This window comes from Rhipicephalus microplus, chromosome X, assembly GCF_043290135.1.
Source record: "Rhipicephalus microplus isolate Deutch F79 chromosome X, USDA_Rmic, whole genome shotgun sequence".
NCBI classification, from domain to species: domain Eukaryota; kingdom Metazoa; phylum Arthropoda; class Arachnida; order Ixodida; family Ixodidae; genus Rhipicephalus; species Rhipicephalus microplus.
In genome coordinates, this window is record NC_134710.1 from 75,226,484 (window position 1) to 75,247,947 (window position 21,464).

The 21,464-nt window shown below is 43.8% G+C and overlaps 1 protein-coding gene across 4 annotated transcripts in view; it reads right to left on the minus strand.

The window, feature by feature from the left end:
- LOC119175957 (uncharacterized) overlaps positions 1-20,707 on the minus strand; it is a 41,955-nt gene extending 21,248 nt beyond the window's left edge. The window contains exons 1-4 of one of the 4 annotated variants that reach the window (XM_075877145.1): positions 20,663-20,707; positions 20,032-20,087; positions 15,008-15,100; positions 10,937-11,012 (exon numbers count right to left, since the gene is read on the minus strand). In XM_075877145.1, coding sequence (XP_075733260.1) covers positions 10,937-11,012; positions 15,008-15,100; positions 20,032-20,087; positions 20,663-20,692 — 255 coding nt within the window. In that variant the 5' untranslated portion in view covers positions 20,693-20,707. Of the gene's footprint in view, positions 1-10,936; positions 11,013-15,007; positions 15,101-20,031; positions 20,091-20,184; positions 20,283-20,662 lie in introns of those variants that run through there. The other 3 variants (XM_075877144.1, XM_037427028.2, XM_037427027.2) reach the window with 3 other exon arrangements.
- Between the last annotated feature and the right edge of the window lie 757 nt (positions 20,708-21,464).

The following is a 21,464-nucleotide window of genomic DNA, read 5'->3' on the forward strand; positions in this document are numbered from 1 at the left end:
TCGGGTCACATTGGCAAATCATTAACAGTAAGCAGATTACAAAGAATTTGATGTGAGAAATATTTTTCATCTGTATTTAAAATTACCCTATCGATATATAAAAAATAGGGATGGGCAAATAGTAAGTTTGGGGTTCAAAACAACCAGATATTTGGTCACATATTTTCACACCACATAGTTCGAATAGCATATATATCACGCATGATTTAGAGAAATGTGCGTTTTTGTGAAAACCCAAAAAACTTGCAAAATATTTTTAAGAAATGGAGCTAAGAATGTGTGAATGTTAGTTTTTTTTTTATTTGATGTGAAGTGGAAGCAACTTCGAACAGCACCAAGATATATATAGCAGCAGGGCACAAATTATAGCTCACACACTACTTTATGTTTTAAGAATTACAATGCTTAGCACAAATAGACTTGTATAACACGCTTTTAAGCTTGAAAAATAATTGAGGTGAAAGTGATATGCAGTACATTTAACCTTGAAGTCTGGCTTCGTGACAGTGCGAAATTGTCGCCCAGAATGGGTAGTTTCAAGACATAGCTCTACCACACTGCAGTGAAGTTACCTTTGCGGGGGTATCATGTGCTCTCAAATATACATGAACCGTCTTACAATACTTAAGTGCCACAAAAAATCCATTGTTGTCACCAATAATAACTGGGTTGCATGAAAAAAAAAAAAGACAATACAGAAGGATAACACGCTGTTGAAAGACAACTATATTAGAAAAAAACTAGAAATTTAAGTTACAAACCCCCCTCCGACAATCCCCTCCAGTTGATGGGGAAGCGGCAGTCGCATCTGTTAATGCAATTTCGGACATGCAGTTTGAGTAATCCAAATTAATTCAGAAACTCGCAATGCCACACTGGATCTCCAAATCTAAAGTTCTCTGACATTGAGCTTCTCAACTAGAATTACACAACTTCATGTGAATGTTGCTCTCACTTCACTAAAGAAGTGTCCTGGTCTTATGGGTCTTTGTTTTTAAGGAAAATAAATCTCGGGTACAGCTTTCCTATCACTGTGAAGAAGGCTACATAAAATAGCACCCAAGATCAAGAGGACGGTGTGCGATTCAGCTTTGCAGGATATGTTTTCTCAATCAAAGGGACACTAAATGCAAATAACAATTAATTTCAGAGTGAAAGCTCAATGCATGCCGTCTAAACCGGCAATATCATCAACAGCAGCGCCCTACTTACTGAGAAATTAAGCTAAATGTACTACACTATCGGCCCCTTAAGCGGGATATTATGGAAACGATCCCGTTGACGTGAGAGCGACCGACTACAACTTATCACTAGTAATAAAGCTAGCTGCAATAAAAAACAAACCTTACATCATAAAGAAAGAACCGTGCACCAAGAGCCATAATAAAATGCTACTTGTCTGTTTGCTTTATAGAAAAAAGAACCGCCGGGAGTTACTATAGGGAATGGCATGAGAGGTCCAAAAGTTCCATTTTCGCATGGTTAAAATGGACAGGTGCTGCCATCTAGAGGGACCCAGTTGAACCAAGCACGCACGCCACCAAGGAAGCCATGGCAGAAAATTGTTCAATGGCCGTTGTTGCTGCTGTGGCTCCCGAGCAGTAAAGCTGGGCAACATTGCGCACGGTAACAGCGATGTGAGACAGACTTTCAGGCAGGGTTTTAAAGTGCGCTAACATGACGCAGACCACTAAAACGAGATTTTATTTCAAAATAAGCACTTCCTTGGCACAAAAGTATCACTACGAGGTTTCTGGACTGCAATTTCAGCAATCAACATCGACTTCATGTTTGCCTTTAGTGTCCCTTTAAGGTAAATGAGTAGGCATTGCTTGCATGACTATAAAAATTTCTTCCAAAGTGAAGAAAAATTCCGAATGTCATGTAAACATTTCCAATACAAAATGTTTTGTACACAAACAAGTTATACATTAAATATTACGAGGTAAACCAAACTAAAAAAATTCCTAAAGCGCACGTACACAAGGGCAGAGGAAGGTGATGAGCCTGCTGACAACACAAGCGCTCATATTCAACTTATATTTATTCACAAAATTGCATAAAAAGGACTTTCATGACGTCACAAGATTGTAATGGTGGTATCATGAGAACAAGCTCCAAAACTTTAATTAGAGGACAAAATAATCAAAGGTGAGCGGCCACCCTGGCTCCAGCTTATAGGTGCGGAGAATGCCTTGTGAAAGATTTTATATGGGAGATATGGACTATCTTGGTACCGTGACAGCACCAGTTCGTTGGAGCGATCACAGGTTCTACACGATCAATAATGGGGAGGTCTGCTCTAAGACTGTGTATGGAACCGAAATTGAAATTTGTCGCACAAGTCAGGAGTGTGAACTGGTGTCCGGAGTAGCACCTAATTATCAGGGTGGAAAAATAAAGCGCTGTGGTATACGTCTTGTCGATTTTTACGGTTTTGTTGTCTTCCCGCAGTGTTAAGTCTGGCGAGCTGGTGACAGTGGTGGAGGCGATGTACCTATTGTTCACAGGAGGATGCAGATGGAATAACAGGGGCACTCAAGAACGAGGCGTCATGAAGGGAAGATGGTGATGAGCCATAGACAAGGTAAAACGGCAAGTAGGCAGTTGTGCGTTGTACGGCGGTATTATATGCGAATGTTACGAATGGCAATATTGCGTTCTAGTTGGTATGGTATGGCTCAATGCACATGGCTATCATGTTGGAGAGAGTGCGATGAAATCGCTCAGTCAGCCCATTGGTTTGGGGGTGATAGCTGGAGGTTGTCTTGTGTCTGGTGCCGGAGGCTCTGAGCAATTCCTCCACGGTTTGTTAAAAGGCCTGTCCATGGTCACTAAGGATGACACGAGGAGCACCGTGATGCAAAATCAAGGCTTCAAGCATAAATGTAGCCACGTCAGAAGCGGAGGCCGAAGTCACGCAGGACATTTCACCGCAACATGTCAAGTGGTCAACAACTATCACTATCTATTGATGGCCAGCAAGAGTCGCGGGAAGAGGACCACATAGATCAATGTCGACTTCCAATGGTGCCGACGAACATATAAGTGGTTGCAACTCTCTGCTTTGAGGTAATGTCGGAAGCTTTCGGCGCTGACAAAGGTTGCAGGAGGCAACGTATTTTGCTGTGCTGGCGGAGAGACCAGGCCAGTAAAAATGACCTTTTTGCATTCGTACGTTTTCTGAAAACCGAAATGACCAGCAGTCATGTCATCGTAAAAGGACTTAAGGATATCGGCTCAAAGAGAACGAGGCAGAACAGGCACCCAGCAATGACTATCCGGGTGATGTGATGGTAAAGAACGCGGCTATCGAGCTTGAACTGCCTAAGCTGTCTCCGAAGGCAGTCATTTAGCAGTCGCAAATTCCCCCGAAAATGATCCATGATGTGTCTACAGCAAGTGTGAGCGAGTTGGTGCATTATGATAGAGCCGTGGTCATCAAAAGGAATCTTGTCAATCGTGGCTAAGGACGATTGATAGATTAATATATGGGGTTTCACGTCCCGAAACCACCATATGATTATGAGAGACGCCGTAGTAGAGGGCTCCGGAAATTTCGACTACCCGGGGTTCTTTAACGTGCATCCAAATCTGAACACACGCACTTACAACATTTCCGCCTCCATCGGAAATGCAGCCGCCGTGGCTGGGATTCGATCCCGCAACCTGCGGGTCAGCAGCAGAGTACCTCAGCCCCTAGACAACAGCATCAGGGCAACAAAACCGGAACTGAAGGTAGAGCTGACCCAAAGCAGTCATTTAGCGGTAAAAAAACTATTATTGTGATAGCAATTATATGGACACTCTCAGCTGGTTATTGCTGTCGCCCCCATGTTCCATAAAAAGTCCGTATTGATAACATGCTCCCGTGCATCGTAACTTTTACTTGCAGGTAAGAGCACACGAGCTCTGTTCAAGCAGTGATCAAATGAGCCATCTCAATCGACCGAGAGCGCATAGATAACATCCCCCCCACGCGTTAGAACTGCCATCGAATGCCCAAACAGAAAAGAAACCAGCAGTCTTAAACGAGCATGAAAAAACGTGCGCGGGTGGGGGAGACAACGCTCGAGTAGCAATGGTGCACTTCCGATTTTAAAGGCGTGGTCGCGAATGCTGGCGCGAGCATGCTATCTCGGCAAGCATTAGTGCGCTTTCAACGTGAAGAGACTGTGTGAAAAGAACTTCTCCCAATAGCGGCCGTATTTGCTTACATGAACGTTTAGGAGTTCCGCGATAATGAATCTAAAAGAGTTGACTGCCAGCTGTACTTTGTATAACATTAGAATTTGTTGCTATTGGATTCACTGCATTGCATTCAGTGCGTCATCATGATGTTGCCCGAGCTAATCGCAAAGGCTAAGGTCCCGTGAACTCTCAGCGCGGCGCTAGATGGAAGTGCGTGACAAGTCGATCTCCGAAGATCCGCTGTTGTCATCAGTTTCCCTCAGCGCCTAGTCTGACATCTCATGGCTAGTGACGGAAAAGAAAAAAAAAAGCAATGCTGAACGTTGTCAGACATCACACTATGTGTGCAAACCATGCACAGGCGCACGGCGTCGGAAACGAAAAGCGAACGACACGGATACCGCGGAAAACTATTCGGTAAGGCACCCTCGATATGCAGCCCGCCCCACATATGGGATGCTAACTAAAAGCGTGGCACCGCCAATGCAAAAGTTTATTTTTTGTTTGTTTGGTTTGAGGGAGGGTGGGCACATTTACATGCACCTGCGGCGGCAAGAACAGTAGCTCTTGGGGCGCAGGCTTGCCTGGGAGTCACCAGGGCCACGAGCGCGCCACCCACAGAAGATGCCCCTACCAGAAATGACTAAATCCGAGACAATATTACTAGATTGTCCATGGCAAAAATTCGTTATATCAAGGTTGTTTCCTGCTGTTACCTTTGACAGAGGTCGCAAATACATGTGCTTCTATGGAGTAATGGCAGGAAATAGAAAAACTTCGTTATATGGTGGTTCGTTACAAGCAGGTTTAACTGTATGCACAAGCTTATCAGCATGAGTAGAGTTGTACTTGTAAAGTGAGATATGGTGTGCGACCTGCAGAAGCTACTTACGCACTGCCTACTTTTTCTTTATACTTCTGCTTAGATTTTCATTGTGGTTGTAGCTGAAGAAACAAGTTTTTAAGCTTTGATCACAGGTAATGATCATTTTTGTGACGGTCCCACACACTACCAACAGTTTTTATGACCTCGCCAGCTTCTTTTCAGAAATTCCACTATTCCCAGACTTTTCCAGGTTGGTAGACGCTCTGAATTAACCATCCTAAGCCAGTTAAACTTTTTCTTAGAGTTGGTAGCATGCGTTCCACGAATCCTGTTCCTACTAACTCAAACCAACCTACCCAGATGCTGCAGTAGACCAACTATTGCAATGCAATTGCAATCGGATACTCCTCGAGCAAATACTCTTATAGTAAGCTGTTGATGCCAAATTCAGGCAGGTTATGGGATTACATAATCAAGTCAGATAGTAAGAGCCTATGTCTCCACGAGTACAAGTCAATTCTACAAGTACAGTTGAACGCTCAATGACAATACCGCTGGGAAGCGATGTTTCTTTTCTAACGAATTTCATTGTTGCCAAAGCAAAAAAACTACACGCACCACTTACTCCGCACAACCAAAAACGGCTTCTACGATGATCCTAGACCTCTCCTGAAGTTCAAAAGTTTACGCTTTTTAATAGGTGGTGGCATCTCTACAAGAGGCTAAATGGCATGGCATGTAGCAAAGCACAGGACATTCCGAAGAGCAGTAGCAAGCAGTTACGCAGCCTAGAAAACGTCTCATGCCATGACATCCCTTTTGTGTGTGTATGTCACTTTAAATGTCATGTGCCGGCGTATTTGCCAACAAAGACGTCAGCGAAATTGTCTCAGCGAAAAAGTCTTGTTGCTATCATAATCAACCGACCACATGTAAATAGCAGTGGTCGTATCTATGCTTGTAGGCGAAAACTTACATACTTGACAAGTCAAAAAAGCGGGGCTGTCATTTTCAAACTTATGGGTTCCCAACTAGCTCGTGGACTAAAAAAAGATGTTGCTGATCACTACCCCAAACTTTCGTTATTGCGGGAAAACTTTTTAAAGTCTCTTTGCTATCATCATCATCAGCCTGACTACGTCCACTGCAAGACAAAGGTCTTTCCCATGGTTCGCCAGTCAACTCGGTCCTGTGCTTGCTGCTGCCAATTAATACCCGCAAACTTCTTAATCTCATCTGCCGACCTAACCTTCTATTTCCCCTTAACCCGCTTGCCTTCTCTAGGAATCCAGTTAGTTACCCTTAATGACCGACGGTTATCCTGTCTATGTGCTACATGCCCAGCCCATGTCTATTTCCTCTTCTTGATTTCAGCTATGATATCCTTAACCCCGGTTTAATCACTAATCCACTCTGCTCTCTTCTTGTCGCTCGAAGTTACACCTAAAATTTTCCTTTCCATTGCTCGCTGCGTTGTCCTCATTTTAAGCTGAACCGTCTTTGCAAGTATCCAGGTTTCTGCTTTGTAGCTAAGTACCGACAAGATGCAGCTGTTATATACCTTCCTCTTGAGGGATAGTGGCAATCTACCTGTCATAATTTGAGTGCTTGCCAAATGTGCTCCACCCCATTCTTATTCTTCTAGTTACTTCAGTCTCGTGGTTCGGCTTCGCGGTTATTACCTGTCCCAAGTAGACATAGTCTTTTACAACCTCAAGTGTGGCAATCTACCTGTCATAATTTGAGTGCTTGCCAAATGTGCTCCACCCCATTCTTATTCTTCTAGTTACTTCAGTCTCGTGGTTCGGCTTCGCGGTTATTACCTGTCCCAAGTAGACATAGTCTTTTACAACCTCAAGTGCACTATTACCTATCTCAAAGCGCTGCTCTTTTCCGAGGTTGTTGTACATTACTTTCGTTTTCTGCAGATTAATTTTAAGACCCACCTTCCTGCTTTCCTTGTCTAACTCCGTAATCATGAGTTGCAATTCGTTCCCTGAGTTACTCAGCAATGCAATGTCATCAGCGAAGTGCAGGTTACTAAGGTACTCTCCATTAACTCTTATCCCTAACTGTTCCCATTCTAGGCTTCTGAAAACCTCCTGTAAGCACGCGGTAAATAGCATTGGGGAGATTGTATCCCCCTGACTTACACCCTTCCCGATTGGTATTCTGTTGCTTTCTTTATAAAGCACTATGACAGCAGTTGATCCCCTGTAGATTTCTTCCAGGATGTTTATATATACTTCGTCGACACCCTGATTTCACAGTGCCTGCATGACTGCTGATATTTTTACTGAATCAAATGCCTTCTCGTACTTTATGAAGGCTATGTATAGTGGTTGGCTATATTCTGAGCATTTCTCTATTACCTGATTGATTGTATGAATATGGTCGATTGTTGAGTAGCCTGCTCGATATCCTGCTTGTTCCTTTGGTTGATTGAATTCTAATGTTGTCGTAATTCTGTTAGCAATTACCTTTGTAAATAGCTTGTATACTACGGAGAGCAAGCTGATTGGAGTGTAATTCTTCAAGTCCTTGTTATCTCCTTTCTAATGTATTAGGATGATGTTAGCATTTTTCCAAGATTCTGGTACTCTTCCCGTCAAGAGTCACCTCGTAATCAGGGTCACTAGTTTTTCTAACACAATCTATCCTCCATCCTTCAGAGCAGATCTGATGTTACCTGATCCTCACCAGCAGCTTTGCTTCTTTGCATGCTCTCCAAGGCTTTTCCGACTTCTATCATTACTGGTGGGGTGTTATCTGGGTTACTGCTAGTTCTCATATTAAAGTCGTGGTTGTGCTGGCTGCTGTACAGATCCCTGTAAAACTCCTCTGCTAATTTTACTATCCTATCCATATTGGTAGTTTTTTTTGCCTTCTTTGTCCCTTAGTGCATACATCTAGTTTTTGCCTATCCCAAGTTTTTTCTTCACTCCTTTGACACTCCCTCCATTCTTCAGAGCATGTTCAATTCTCTCCATGTTATACCTTCTTACATCGGATACCTTATGCTGATTAATCAACTTCGAAAGTAACATCATGGCTTTGTTGTAGAATACCTGCTTACCACCCGAACTGCCCGGGTTCAATCCTCAATGGGGCCGAAAATTTCATTCGCTATCAAGAGGGGGCAATTGCATTGAAATATATGGAAGTTTTCCAGAGAAGCCAGATTTCTTTGATGGTGCAAAAATTTCGTATTTGAGAACTTTCATTTTTGAGGGGTTTCACTGCAATACTCTTAGTGATCCTAACTAAGTTTCAGAGAGAGAAAAGAACATCAGAAACGTAGGGACGTTAACTAGACTATGTCAAGTTTGCTACCGTACACGGGGGGAGAGGGGAACGAGGCAGTAAAGGAGAAAAGAGGTGGAGGAGATACACATTGCACATAACACAAACATCACACACACAGTGCAGATTTCACAGACGGTCGCACAGGGATGTTGCCCTCAAAAATTATAGAAGGGCTCGTGTGGCTTTCTGGGCTAATGTATTTGAAGGCCACGCACCTAACATCTTCTCCAAAGTAAAGGGTCGATCATCCAGTCTCCTTAAGGCTGGATAATATTCTTCAAATTGAGTTTGAAGAATATAATGTGGCCCCAAGCTAAAGATATATTTTGTGGGTAAGGCTGAAGGACTTGTGCTTCGCCACCTTATGATGTTCGGCATTTTCAACAGAAGAGAAACACCTTGAGTGGACTGCACAAATTTATTCAAATTTCATGAAGTGACCACCAAAATGTACACGTTACTAAGAATTTATCATTATGCTGATTCTACAGCCATGAAAAGCACAAATATCATACCTCAAATCAGAGTGCCACCACCACTGAGCCACTTCTAAAGACTGAACTAACAAAAATGTAGCTGCTCTGAACCTACAAGCAATTACCATACCCAAGGCGTGCAAGATTAATTTAACAGTAGAAGATTTTAGATCACAAAAAACTTGACGCAGTATAGTGAAGGAAATACAACAACGAAAGACACAAGCAAGCAAGCAAGCACCAACGTCAGTAGCAGCACCAGACTCGCGCTCGTGCTTGCCCGGATTTTGGCTGCTTGACGCCCGCCACTTTTCGTCGCTCCACATTTAACGTTTGTCGAGCTTCCCTGATGTCCAGCGACAATAACCCACGTGACATTTGGTGGAGGTACGTGGATTCCCTGACCAACCAGGACCTTCGTTCCCAGAAGCTCCCCTTGCTCCGTGACCCCATTACCACCAGGACCAACGAGACCCCTCTCCAGACTGGACCCTCAGTCATCCACGTCACCAGCGGCGACATGCATCGCCAGCAAGAGCCGGCCGTCTTAACCGGCTCCGGGGACTCAGATGTGGATGATTGGCTATCGAAGTACGAGCATAACAGTGCCAGTAACAAGTGGGACGACCAAATGAAGCTTGGGTACGTCCAGTTTTATCTTACGGACATCACTCAATTGTGTTACAACAACCATGAGAGCGACCTTCCCACTTGGTATGTCTTAAAGACTTTCATTATGGAAGTCTTCGTTCGGCCATCGGCTCCCAAGCTTTGGGCAGAGCAGCACTTGAGTCAACGGGCGCAGCTCCCCAGTGAGAATTTCACAGGCTACATTGAAGAAGTGCTAAACCTCTGCAATGGTGTCAACTCAGCCATGACCAAAGAGGAGAAAATTGAGCACACCCTCAAGGACATCGAGGACGACGCTTTTCAGATGCTGCTCGCAAGAAATCCCGCCACCGTCGCAGCACTAATGTCCTAGCGTCAGAGTTTCAACGAGTTGCGCCAGCAGCACTCGATTGCACGCCAAGCCCTCACAACGACCGACACAATATCCAGCTTGCAGCTTCCTGCTCACCATGTCGACCAGCAGCCACTGCTATCCACATCAAGGACTTCATCCATGAGGAGGTAGCGCGTCTGCTTTTATTGCTCCCTCTCACCAACGCACCGGTGCAGACCTTGGCTCCTGACATTCAGCAGGTAATTCGCAAGCAAATCGCGGAGGCACTACCTTCTATGTCCCAGCAACCACCCGTCTCTGTGCTACTTACACTGTCATCGCCTCTTGGCCCCCTCAACAACCTCCACTCTATGCCCCCGTCTGAGCTCGTCTCTGAGCCGCTTATACTGCCATCCCCTCTCGGCCCCCTCAGCAGCCTTCACCCTATGCCTGCCCTGTGATGCCGGCCCCCGCCTCACCACCGACCACGAAATCTGCAGTGCCGCTTCACTACGCAGGGCCTTCCCCTCCGTTATTCCGCCGCCCAGACGTGTGGCGAAACGCCGGACAACAGGCCCATCTGCTTCACCTGTGGTGTCGCTGGCCACGTCGCTCACCACTGCCGCCACTACCTACCTTCTTTTTTCAACGCGATGACCATGCCCGATCCCTCGTCGCCAAGCACCCTACCAACTCGCATTTCGGATAACCGCCCCTCCTCCTCCAGTGCCCGATCCCCATCTCCTCGACGACGCTCCCTGTCCCCCGTGTGTTGCTGCTCCACTACAAAGAAGGGAAACTGATTGCTGCAGCTCTCGAGCAGGAGCTGCAGGCAAGTGGGATTGCCCAAGGCCTTCATGTGAGTCGCCGTGAAATGTTATTGACATCGATGTCGAAGAAACCGCCGCCATAACTTCCCTGACGTCCAGCGTCAATAAACCACATCACAACAGGAAAGTATAACGAAAGAAAGAACTAGAAGTACAGACAATATCATCACTGGCTGTAGTCTGTTACAGCACTCGAAATGCTGAAACTATGCAGGAAGAAATAGCATAAAAACATGAGGCAAAGACAAATAATATCAAAAAAGGCTTTGTACAGTACTGGACAGCTTATCAGCACAAGTGCAAGGCAATACTGGCAACTTCAGAAACAATCAAAAGATGCCAACCAAGGGAAGTTCATATTTACCTGCTTGTTCATGTCAACAATAAGCAGGCAATGAGTTAAGCCTGCACCCCGAATACGAACATCACACGAGGCATCTCTACAAAAAAAAAGCACATCCAGTTAGTAAGACATTTTGAAAGCTACCGAGTGAGTCACACCTATAAAAAATCTAATCGTGCTAAAAACATGTACATCACACTCTACAGGCAGGAACATAAAATTCGTGATGAGGACCATAAATTTAACATGAAAGTGCATGCTAAAATGCAAAACTTGTAAGTAACATCCTATGAGTAATATCTGTAAAACCTCTTCTATGCCCGTTTTATCACAACATATGCTGCACTTTCATTTATGCACTTGTGCCAGGATACATCCAACAGGCAGTATTTAAGTGCTTCCTCAGTTCTAACATCGCTAAACAGGGTTTGTTTTACGCATTTGTAATTTTGGGTTTTTAATCAATTTACTGCACTTTTTACTTTGGCCCTGCATTTTTTTATTATTGAAACTTTTCTTCACTTTTACCTTTTCCAAGCAATAACACGAGTTCCCAAGCAGTGAGAGTTGCTATAGTACCTCTACGTGGTGGGTGAATTTTTCCCCATAAAATCTGCCATAATGCGAGGTTTCACATTTAACGTTTGCAAGTTTTCAAACACGAATCAAAGCTACAGTCAAGAAACAGAACCAAGATTGCCGAATGCACGCTTTCTCAACAAAATCCCACAGTACACTACAGCAAGTGGTATCATTAATACAATTATTGTATGGTCAGACACAACTTGTAAATTAAGCACCCTGCATGAACTTTAATTGAAGTATCTCCCCCAAAAAAGTAAAACTTATTTTACCAAAACAAACCAGTCATAACGAAATGGTCTTATTCAAGCATAGACACGTACTGCTCAATATAGCTGGTCCACAACAGAAGCTATTTTACTGAGCTCATTAATGTAACATAGTATGCAAGTAGTAACAGAAATCTTCATGAGCTCAGTATGGCTAACTCTGAATAGCTAGGCAGAGTTGCACCTATCAACTATTTCAGCTACATACAACCTGTCAATAAGCTTCAATGACCTCTATAAATTACAGTGGTAGATTAAACATGGTTTGAAAGCACGCCGAGTCTTCCTTTTCTCTCCCAGACTGTAGAACAACGGCTTGGTGCACAGTTGGCGCAAGATATGCAATTTTCGCAAAGGTGCAACAGAAGGTTGCCCCTCTTGGCACAGCATGGCACAACAGACTGATCTTAATGAGAGTGCCACTACTCCACCGCTGCCACAGTGCATACCATTGCTTGGAGTACTCAGTATGTTTAAATGCATCTGCAAACTGTAGTAACATGCTTTAATAGCCATAACTAGATGAATCATGATAGTTTTACATGATTTCAAAGGATGTCAAGTGCAGCAGGAATGTGTGGGACAGTCAACGAAGTCTGGCAGAGTGGCAACTATATACTGCGCACTTTCAACATGTTGATAACGTGTTTATAAGTTCGCTGTGTATAAAACAATGCATGGTAGTTTATCAATGCCCTATTGCTTCACAGCAAGCCTTTTGAGCGACCAATGGACTGATCAGCCCCAGCAAAACTTCATGCAACATGTGCTAAATTGCAGGGGCAATTGCCACCAGCAGCAGCAGAGTGGATAAGTGTTTTTCAGGCAACACAAAGATCGTGTAAATATACTAGCAATACCCAAACTGACCTCTCACCAAAAGCGATAAAGACTATCAAAGGGGCCCTGCAACACTTTTCGAGCATGATCAGAAAATGCTGCCGATCGGTAGTAGAAGCTCCCGTGAACATGCGAGCCAAATGTTATAGCGCAACACGTGACCTGGAATTCGCAATTATCAGTCAACTGAAAATTGCTTTCTCTTCTCTCGACAAATGACGGAAGACGCTCAAAAATCACACATAGATTACCCATCAGCCATTGCTTGATTTGAACATGGCGCACTGGATTGTTACAGAGATTGCCGCGAAAGGCCATCACTTGTACATGCGTGCGTGCACGATCGCACTGAAAAAGCCGCGATTTCGAAGAAAGAAAAAAGTGCTCAAGGTCACAAGGCGTGCGCGAAGTTTTTTTGTTTGCCGTTCCCATCCCTACCTGCTTAGCTTCTTCGTCGGGACGAGAGAAGAGAGAATGCGATTGCAGCATGTGACAAATCTTTGTAACTCCGCTTGTACTGGACGAATTTTTAAAATATTTGTGGCGTTTAATTTGTAAGTCAATAAGCTTTCCCAGTGAATAAATTCCATGGTTACTCAAAAAGTGTTTAAGGTACACTTTAAGTATATTGCTTAAGTAAGACCAAAATAAAGTTGTGTCTCTCACTCTTGAATAAAACCTGTGATACAAACTAAGCTTGCAACTGCATATTGTATGTGTACAGCTTGCACCATGTGGTACATGGCGAAAACGTATGCTGCAGTTTCCAAGCGAGAGGCCTAGCAACGACATCGGCGCCCAGTGGTACACTGATTGATTGATGATTGATTTGTGGGGTTCAACGTCCCAAAATCACCATTTGATTATGAGAGACGCCGTAGTGGAGGGCTCCGGAAATTTTGACCACCTGGGGTTCTTTAACGTGCACCCAAATCTGAGCACACGGGCCTACAACATTTCCGCCTCCATCGGAAATGCACAGTGGTACACTGAGGCTGCCACCAGTGGCCAGAGTGCATTACTGCTAATCTGCTGCATTGTTTGTTACCGAAACTTCCTACCGACTCATTAATCTCTTGTGCAGCAGGAAGTACTTTGTCGTACACCAGATTTCCATAACATTAAACCTTTGCAAACGGCATGAGGCTAGTCACTGTACCATGGATGCACACCTCCTTCACGGCAATGGTTTCATAATCATTCAAGTTTAATGCATCAATGTGAAACTCCTGCGTTGACAGCACAGTGCACATGGAACGTGTTGCTTGGGCATAAAGTAATCGCCAGAGCCTCCCCCCCTCTCCTTTTTTTCTTCATCTTCGCAGTTATGGAGAGCTACGCAAATATACTTCAACTTGCATGGCTCACGTGCGGTCGTTCACTAAAGAGCTTTGCTCTCGTGACGACAGGAACATTATTTCTCATTTTTTAAAAACTAACATGAATTGCACGAAGTGACCCTAGAACATCACACCAAAACGACCTGGCCACAGTAACCAAGCCGACAGGTTTTTTTTTTTTTATTGTTGATGTTAACATTAGGATATACAGTGTAGCGTGAAATAAAATAAGCTTCGGAGTTTCGGACAGTTTCGCACCTCATTCAATCGGTTTATTTGCCAAGAATTTGTGCGCCAAATGCCAATATACCTGAAGCGCACAGCAAGAAACCGCACCAGAATAATCTAGCTAATATAGCTGCAGTTCCGTTGTTGCTAACTCGCGCATTCGCAGATCATCTGGTGCGATCAAAATCTACTAGCGTAGCTATCACATCACTGAGTTCACAAAAGAAAAAGTTCTGCAAGCCTTAAAAAGAAAATCAGCTTGTACATCAACACATCGCTCCAAAAACACAGTAGCCAGTAAGCAGAAACAGACAAGAACTGCCCAGCTATTACAAGGGCCAAGGTTATAATCCCAAATGACAGTAACACTTTTACAGCCTCTAAGCCAAAATATGCAAAGCCTAAATATTAGGAAACAGTGTGGTAAAAATGAAAACAAAGCAAGGAACGAGCAACATACCATACAAAGCACTGTGTTGCTTGTTCCTTGCATAGTCTTAATATTTAGCCACTGTTTCCCGATTAAAAACGTTCAACCAACAATTGATTTTATTTATATGTGGGGTTTAACGTCCCGAAACCACCATATCATTATGAGAAACGCCGTAGTGGAGGGCTCCGGAAATTTTGACCGCATGAGGTTCTTTAACGTGTACCCAAATCTGAACACACGGGCCTACAGCATTTTTGCCTCCATCAAAAATGCAGCCGCCGCAGCCGGGATTCGATTCCGCGACCTGCGGGTCAGCAGCCGAGTACCTTAGCCACTAGACTACTGCGGTGCAGTGTTCAACCAACTAGCCAACTAGTTCCGCCTGAATATTAACACATACCCGCCGATTGAGCAACGTCCAGATGGAAATGGTAGCTCCGTGCCTCTGCCCCCTTTATTTTTAAGGGCGAATATTTTTGGATACCAAGCCATCCTGAAAAGAAGAGCACACTCCACTTCAGAAAACATATAGTGTTCATTGCCAAAATTCACATTTTTGTCTTGTCACACAGCATGAATACAATTATGAGAGCAGTTTACTAGTCATACTACTAATGTGATTCACTCGTCACTCTTGCATACCATAAGGAAGAATGTGAAGGTTACACATGTAGCATATGGCATGAAAGTCAAGCTTCACTCAGAAGAATTGTTCAAGGAAAGCACACAATGGTTCAAGTTATATTATTCATTTAAAAACACGCCATTATTTCACATGTGCGAATATGACATGATTATGTATAAAACTGCCACAGTATATCCATTTATGCTTCTCAATTTGAACTGCATGCATTAAAGGGACACCAAGGTAAAATAACAATTCATGTCAGAGTAAAAGCTCAATGTATGACAACGTTTAAATTGACAATATTATCAACAGCAATGCCCCACTTACGGATAAATTAAGGTAAATGCACAAGAACACGTGCGCCACGAGTAAGGGCCAAACAACGAAACGTTCCTTTCCTCAGTGAGGAAGCCTTCATTTTTGTGAGGCCGCCTTATGTCACTCTGAAAGCTTCCTCACTGAGGAGCCCTCGGTGAAGGCTTCCTTGGCGCTTCCTCAGCTTAAGGTTGCTTTGGGGCTACCTTCATGCGCTGTTAGGTCCGCTCCTTGCCCTGAACGAGCGCTTCGCCTCACAGCTAGCCCACGTGATGTTTTCGTTTTCGAGGCGACCCTCCCACCTCAGCTCTGCGGGGAGACACAAGCGGCGAGCGTGCGGGCACGGTGCCAGGCACGACGGCGCGCAGTGTTACTAGAATGCACGTTTTGCGCTCGACTACGGTAGCTTTTCACATTCAGTAATCGTAGTTGGAAGAAAGCATACACACGTCTCTATATTAACACTTCAATTTGGAAGTGATGTGGTGACCCAACTTTTTTTTACAGAATAAACGCTTGTGAGCAAAGCTTATATTCGATAATCTCGAACGCAGGAGCGCGGCAACCATTCCTCCCGCGAGGACGGGTTGAGGGAGCTTTCAGAGTACGCTTGCTTCCTCCGTCGGTACTTGGTTGTAAGGAAGCCTCACGTAAGGAGAGGACGTGGTCAAAGGAAAGGAACGTTTCGTTGTTTGGGCCCAAGACATTCGGAAAATGATCCCAATGACATCAGAGTTACCGCCTACAGTTAATCACTAGTAATTGAACTAGCTGCCCAAATAAAGAACATTAAGTGCATCAAGAGATCTAATAAAATTCTGCTTGTGCGTTTCTGTTCGATTCAAGGAAAAAAGAAACGGCGCACGTTACTACGGGTAATGACGCGAGTGGTTCAAAAGTTCAATTTTCACCTGGTTAAACTGAATCGGTCGGGCCACCAAGCAGGGCCCAGTTGAAACAAGCACACCTTCCATTTCAGAGCCCATGGCAGAAAATCGTTCAATAGCTGTTGTTGCGCTGCTGTGGCGCCCGCTGCTTTCGCTCAGCTGCTACTAGTGTTGGCGGCCACGCAGTAAAGTCGGGCAATGTTGTTCACGGCAACAGTGACGTGAAAGTTTCCACATTGAGGCAGGTAATTTGAAGTGCGCTAATGCGATGTTGACCACAAATGCAATTTTACTTCCCAATAAGCACTTCCATGGCATTAAGGTAGCACTACGAGGTTTTTGGAGCACTATTTCAACAATCACCGTGCCGCTTTTTAAAATTAAAGACTTTGCCAGCCATTCCTCATTGACAAGAGACAGGTGTATAATTACGAGGTCGCAAGTTATGACACAATGTTTATCACACATACAACAAAGGATTAACAAATAGCCAAGGTATATTTATGAATTCTAGGTACACTGTTTCTAAAACTCCCAGACAGAAAAACTTTTGTAAGTGCTCCAGACAAACCACTGCACATGCCAACTCTGCACCATCCTGCAGCCCCATTATCATGACAAGAAGCTTTGCAGAAGTTAGGGCTTTCTTGCAGAAGCACGCAAACATAAAAATTTGCACAGTGTGAAAACTGTCAGAAAGCGAAGCTGTCGCCTGTTTTTTCAGGCACTGCACAGTGCTCCTATGTATTTGCTAGATTTTCACTAAAAATTTATTTGCTCCTTGTGTTTCAGGTTAAGCCATGTGGATTGCATGACAATGCAGCACTCTGTGCATAATACACATAGAGTAAGATGCACATGAGCACAAACTGACCTACTTTCTGCGAGTGCCATTCCTTATTCTTATCCAAACACACTCCCCCCATCCAAGCAAGCCAGCTCATCTACCAGCCACAGCAGCAATATTGATGTGGAGAGAAATAATAATAATGAATCTCATATACTTATATTCATCATGAGCACACTAAAGAGCGCCAGGAGGTCACAAGTATTCCTAAATCTAGGCCCCACTGTACCATGACTTCCAATCCTATCATGGTTTTGACCAGCCAAATGGCACACCTTCAGGACATGAACTTGGCACAAGCAACATGCACAAAGCCATAAACGACCAGCCCTTTAACACTTACAAACACATGCCGGCTGGGGTCAACTACATGTTGAAGCGTTCTTGCTCTGCTAGACTAAATGTTATACAAAACAGGGAAGAAGAAATTGCTCTATCTCAAATATGATCGCTGCTTGAGTATTGAGAACTGAAGATGTCCCGTGAAGTTTTCCAGAACATTCCAGTGCTCAGCATAAAACTATCAACACAAACATCAATATAATGAATTATTTAAAACTAAAAAGATGCTCAATATCACAGTAATGTGCAGTGCAAATTTCTGACACATATATATATATTATTTCTATTTCAATTTAACAGCCAAGACCAATGCCATGGCAACCTCATGTAATCACAGAATAATGGACATACACATGTGGTTCATATAACTGATTAAAAATTGCTGTTCTTTAATCAAAACCTATATTTCACTTCTAGTATTTGAACCAAAGCCTATAAGTTCCTCTTGCAGTATTAAATGTAGGCCATATTTTCAAATAGATGCAGTTTCACTTAGCTTTCCCACATTAGGACAAAGAGTTACGAAAGTTAGGGTTGTTCTTACCGAAGTGGTAATGGCGGTGTATTATTTAAGCAGCACAAACAGGTAAAATAAGTAGACACAACGAACGTTTTCGAACCGTTCGTTGTGTCCACTTTTTGTATGCGCTGCTTTAAGTAATATGGAACCATAGTAAGAGGCCCAGCTGTCGACCTTGCCGAGGTGATGGTGACCCTTGAACAGTGGTGAAAACTTCCATCATGATGATTTGTTCAATACATTAAGGGGCTGATTAAGGAACAAACATCACAAACGTAGTACACTGTGTGACTTATTATGCATTTTATTTGAAGGCATAGATGAAACCAGTGGCATAAATCCAGAAAAATCCCAAAGGGGGCTGCACATCATGCCATGGCAGTTGTTTTGTTTTCATAAATCTTGTAGGTCTTATTTTTACTCCCATAAAAACTAAAACCGTACCTTGAAATCAAACTGAAAAACAAATATGGGTTCCTGGAATGTGAAATTACATTGTTGTATTGAGGCTTCTGGGAAATCTATCAATCAACAGTTGTGATTACAACAGCCTCACACAGCATTGGAGCACTGAACACCAGTACACACTGAAAAAAAAAAGCGAGCTAAAAATATTTTAAGAAGACATTAAAAAGTTAGTATACTTCACTGTCAAGCCATTCAGAGATATGACGCTTGAAAGAAAAATTTCAGGGGGGGGGGGGGGGGGGCTTGCAAAAGGGTGCCTTTTCCACCCTGAGCCCAAGGGGGGGGGGAGGGGGGGGCCAAGCAAGACCTCCCTGACCCCCCCATGTTTTACACCAGTGAGTGAGACATTATTAATGTGCTTTGTGCATAACCAGAACGTATGAAATCGCAATTGACTTCAAGCAGCCATTCCACATGTTCATCGGTTTCTTGCTTGAACGTTTTTTTTTTCCTGTTCATATGAACAACACAGTTTTCTCTTTTCACAACCGACTTTGACCCCTTTCCGAGTTTGAACGCTATAGTCTCAGATGTTACACGCATCAGAATGCAGCTAGACGCGCATCCATCCTTGCAGACATACGAATTTAGAGACACGACATTTAAACCAAACCAGTACGAGCTGATTTCTAGAGCCCTATAACCAAGATAACTTTTTAAGGTAAGAACGCGCTTGTCGACAGCGAGCGAGATGATGTTCATCGCTTCAACGCAGCGCCGCAAGGGATATCACGCAAACGACGAAAAGCACCCCCTAAATATACTTAACCAATGTACGGCCCCCACGACGCAACTTAACTAGCCGCGCGTAGCGTTATAAAACGGCGAATATGAGCGCATTCGCACAGCTCCCGGCGTGATATCTCGCCTTCAATTTCAAAACAAATTAAACATATGCACAGACAGCATTAATGGAGACACAATCACTTCTATTAACATTATTTCGCACTATCTGCAGCGTTCCTGCAAAAAAAAAGGGGCAAAATGCCACAGCCCATGAAAATGGTACCACTCAACGCTACCACCTCATGGACGCACACCGCACACGAACATTACTAACGACAAAAAATGTAAACGAACCCATACATACTGCAAGAACTCGTCATTTTATCATTAGAGGCTAAATATTTAAAATTACCTACGCAATCGGAGCCCGAGTTGGACAAAACAGTACTTACTCAGGTTGGCGCGTCCGTTGCACGAACAACGGTTGAACGGGCAAAATGCCACAGCCCATGAAAATGGTACCACTCAACGCTACCACCACATGGACGCACATCGCACACCAACATTGCTACCGACAAAAAATGTAAACGAACCCATACATACTGCAAGAACTCGTTATTCTATCATTAGAGGCTAAATATTTAAAATTAACTACACAATCGTTGCCCGAGTTGGACAAAACAGTACTTACTCTGGTTGGCGCGTCCGTTGCACGCACAACGGTTGAACGGGCAAGATTGAAGTTACCTGCTGACAAAAGACGCACAATTTTATTATTCGCATAGATCAGACAACACACATCGTACACACTTTGCACCAACCAAAAAAGGGTACATGTTCTCACCACAAAAAAGCGGCTCCTCAAATTAATTCTTCAAGTTCGCGCTTTCTTCGCCGCCGCGAATTTGAAAGCTGCCAGCGAAAAAAAACGAACAATGGGGAGGGGGGGGGGGGTGCTGCAAGTAGTCCGCCCCACGCTTGGCGCACGCGCGAGAAAATCATTGCGCTCAATAACATAGTTCTTATCATTTACCGTCAGTTGCTAAGCTGCCTGAAGCCACTTCGAAAAATTCATGAACAATATTTAAAATTATGCGTCAGGTACAGTAATCGTCATAATTTTCATCTTCTTTAAAACTTTTCTCAATTTATTTATTCAAGTGTTCGCGCTATCGAGAACGCCAAATGCAAGCGTTTGTACAGTGACGGCGGTTTGTAGGGCAACAGGAACCAAAAACCTGCCCTTACCAACAGCGTCGCTTAACAACATCATTACAGTGTACAGTGTACGACACTGTATTACAATGCGATTGATTGAGTACCTCGGAAACGCCTTGGAAAAGATGATGCATTGGCCTTTTTTAGTGATTGTGTTCTTCCGCCTCATGTGTCTTCGAAAACGGCGTTCCGTTTTAGGTACAAAATCTCTTGCTTGATGGCGTGTGCACCATCAGCTGAGCCACCTGGACTACATCCCACCCTTGTTCCTTATTTTCTTTTCTTTTAGTTCCTGCGCAAGCAGGCTATTTATATAAATACATATATAAAAAAACGTTGCTTACATTATGACCTCCGAGAAGGCAAACGCGCGGCCATGAACACGCCGCGCGCCTACCTTCTCGGAGGCCATGATTACATCCATAGGTCACATCGACGTGTAACCAACGTCACTGGCCTGCCTGCGCAGGAACTAAAAGAAAGAAAAATAAGGAACAATAGTGGGAGTGGGGTACAGACGCGCCTTTACTACAAGCATTAAAAAGTTATAACTGTACGTGTGTGTCAAAATTTCGTCTCTTTTTTTTTTTTTTTTTTTTGGTTACGTACGCTCCAACTTCTGAACGGCCGTGGTGTGTGCCCTGATCAGTCAGCTTATCGCGTGCACGCCTTCAAGCTATGGTATTTTCTGTCTAAAATGGAATGCCGTTTTCAAAGACATATGAGGAGGAGGAAGAACACAATCACTCAAAAATAAGGGCAATGAATCGTTTTTCAGATCTTTATTGTCTGTATGTACACATTTAACGTCCGCAAAGCAGTCTCCTCTTGTCCGGATATTTTGGTCTCTCGTACCGCGTAGCCTATCAGAAGTTCGGTTTCTTTGGGTCTCCGGGCATGCTGGAA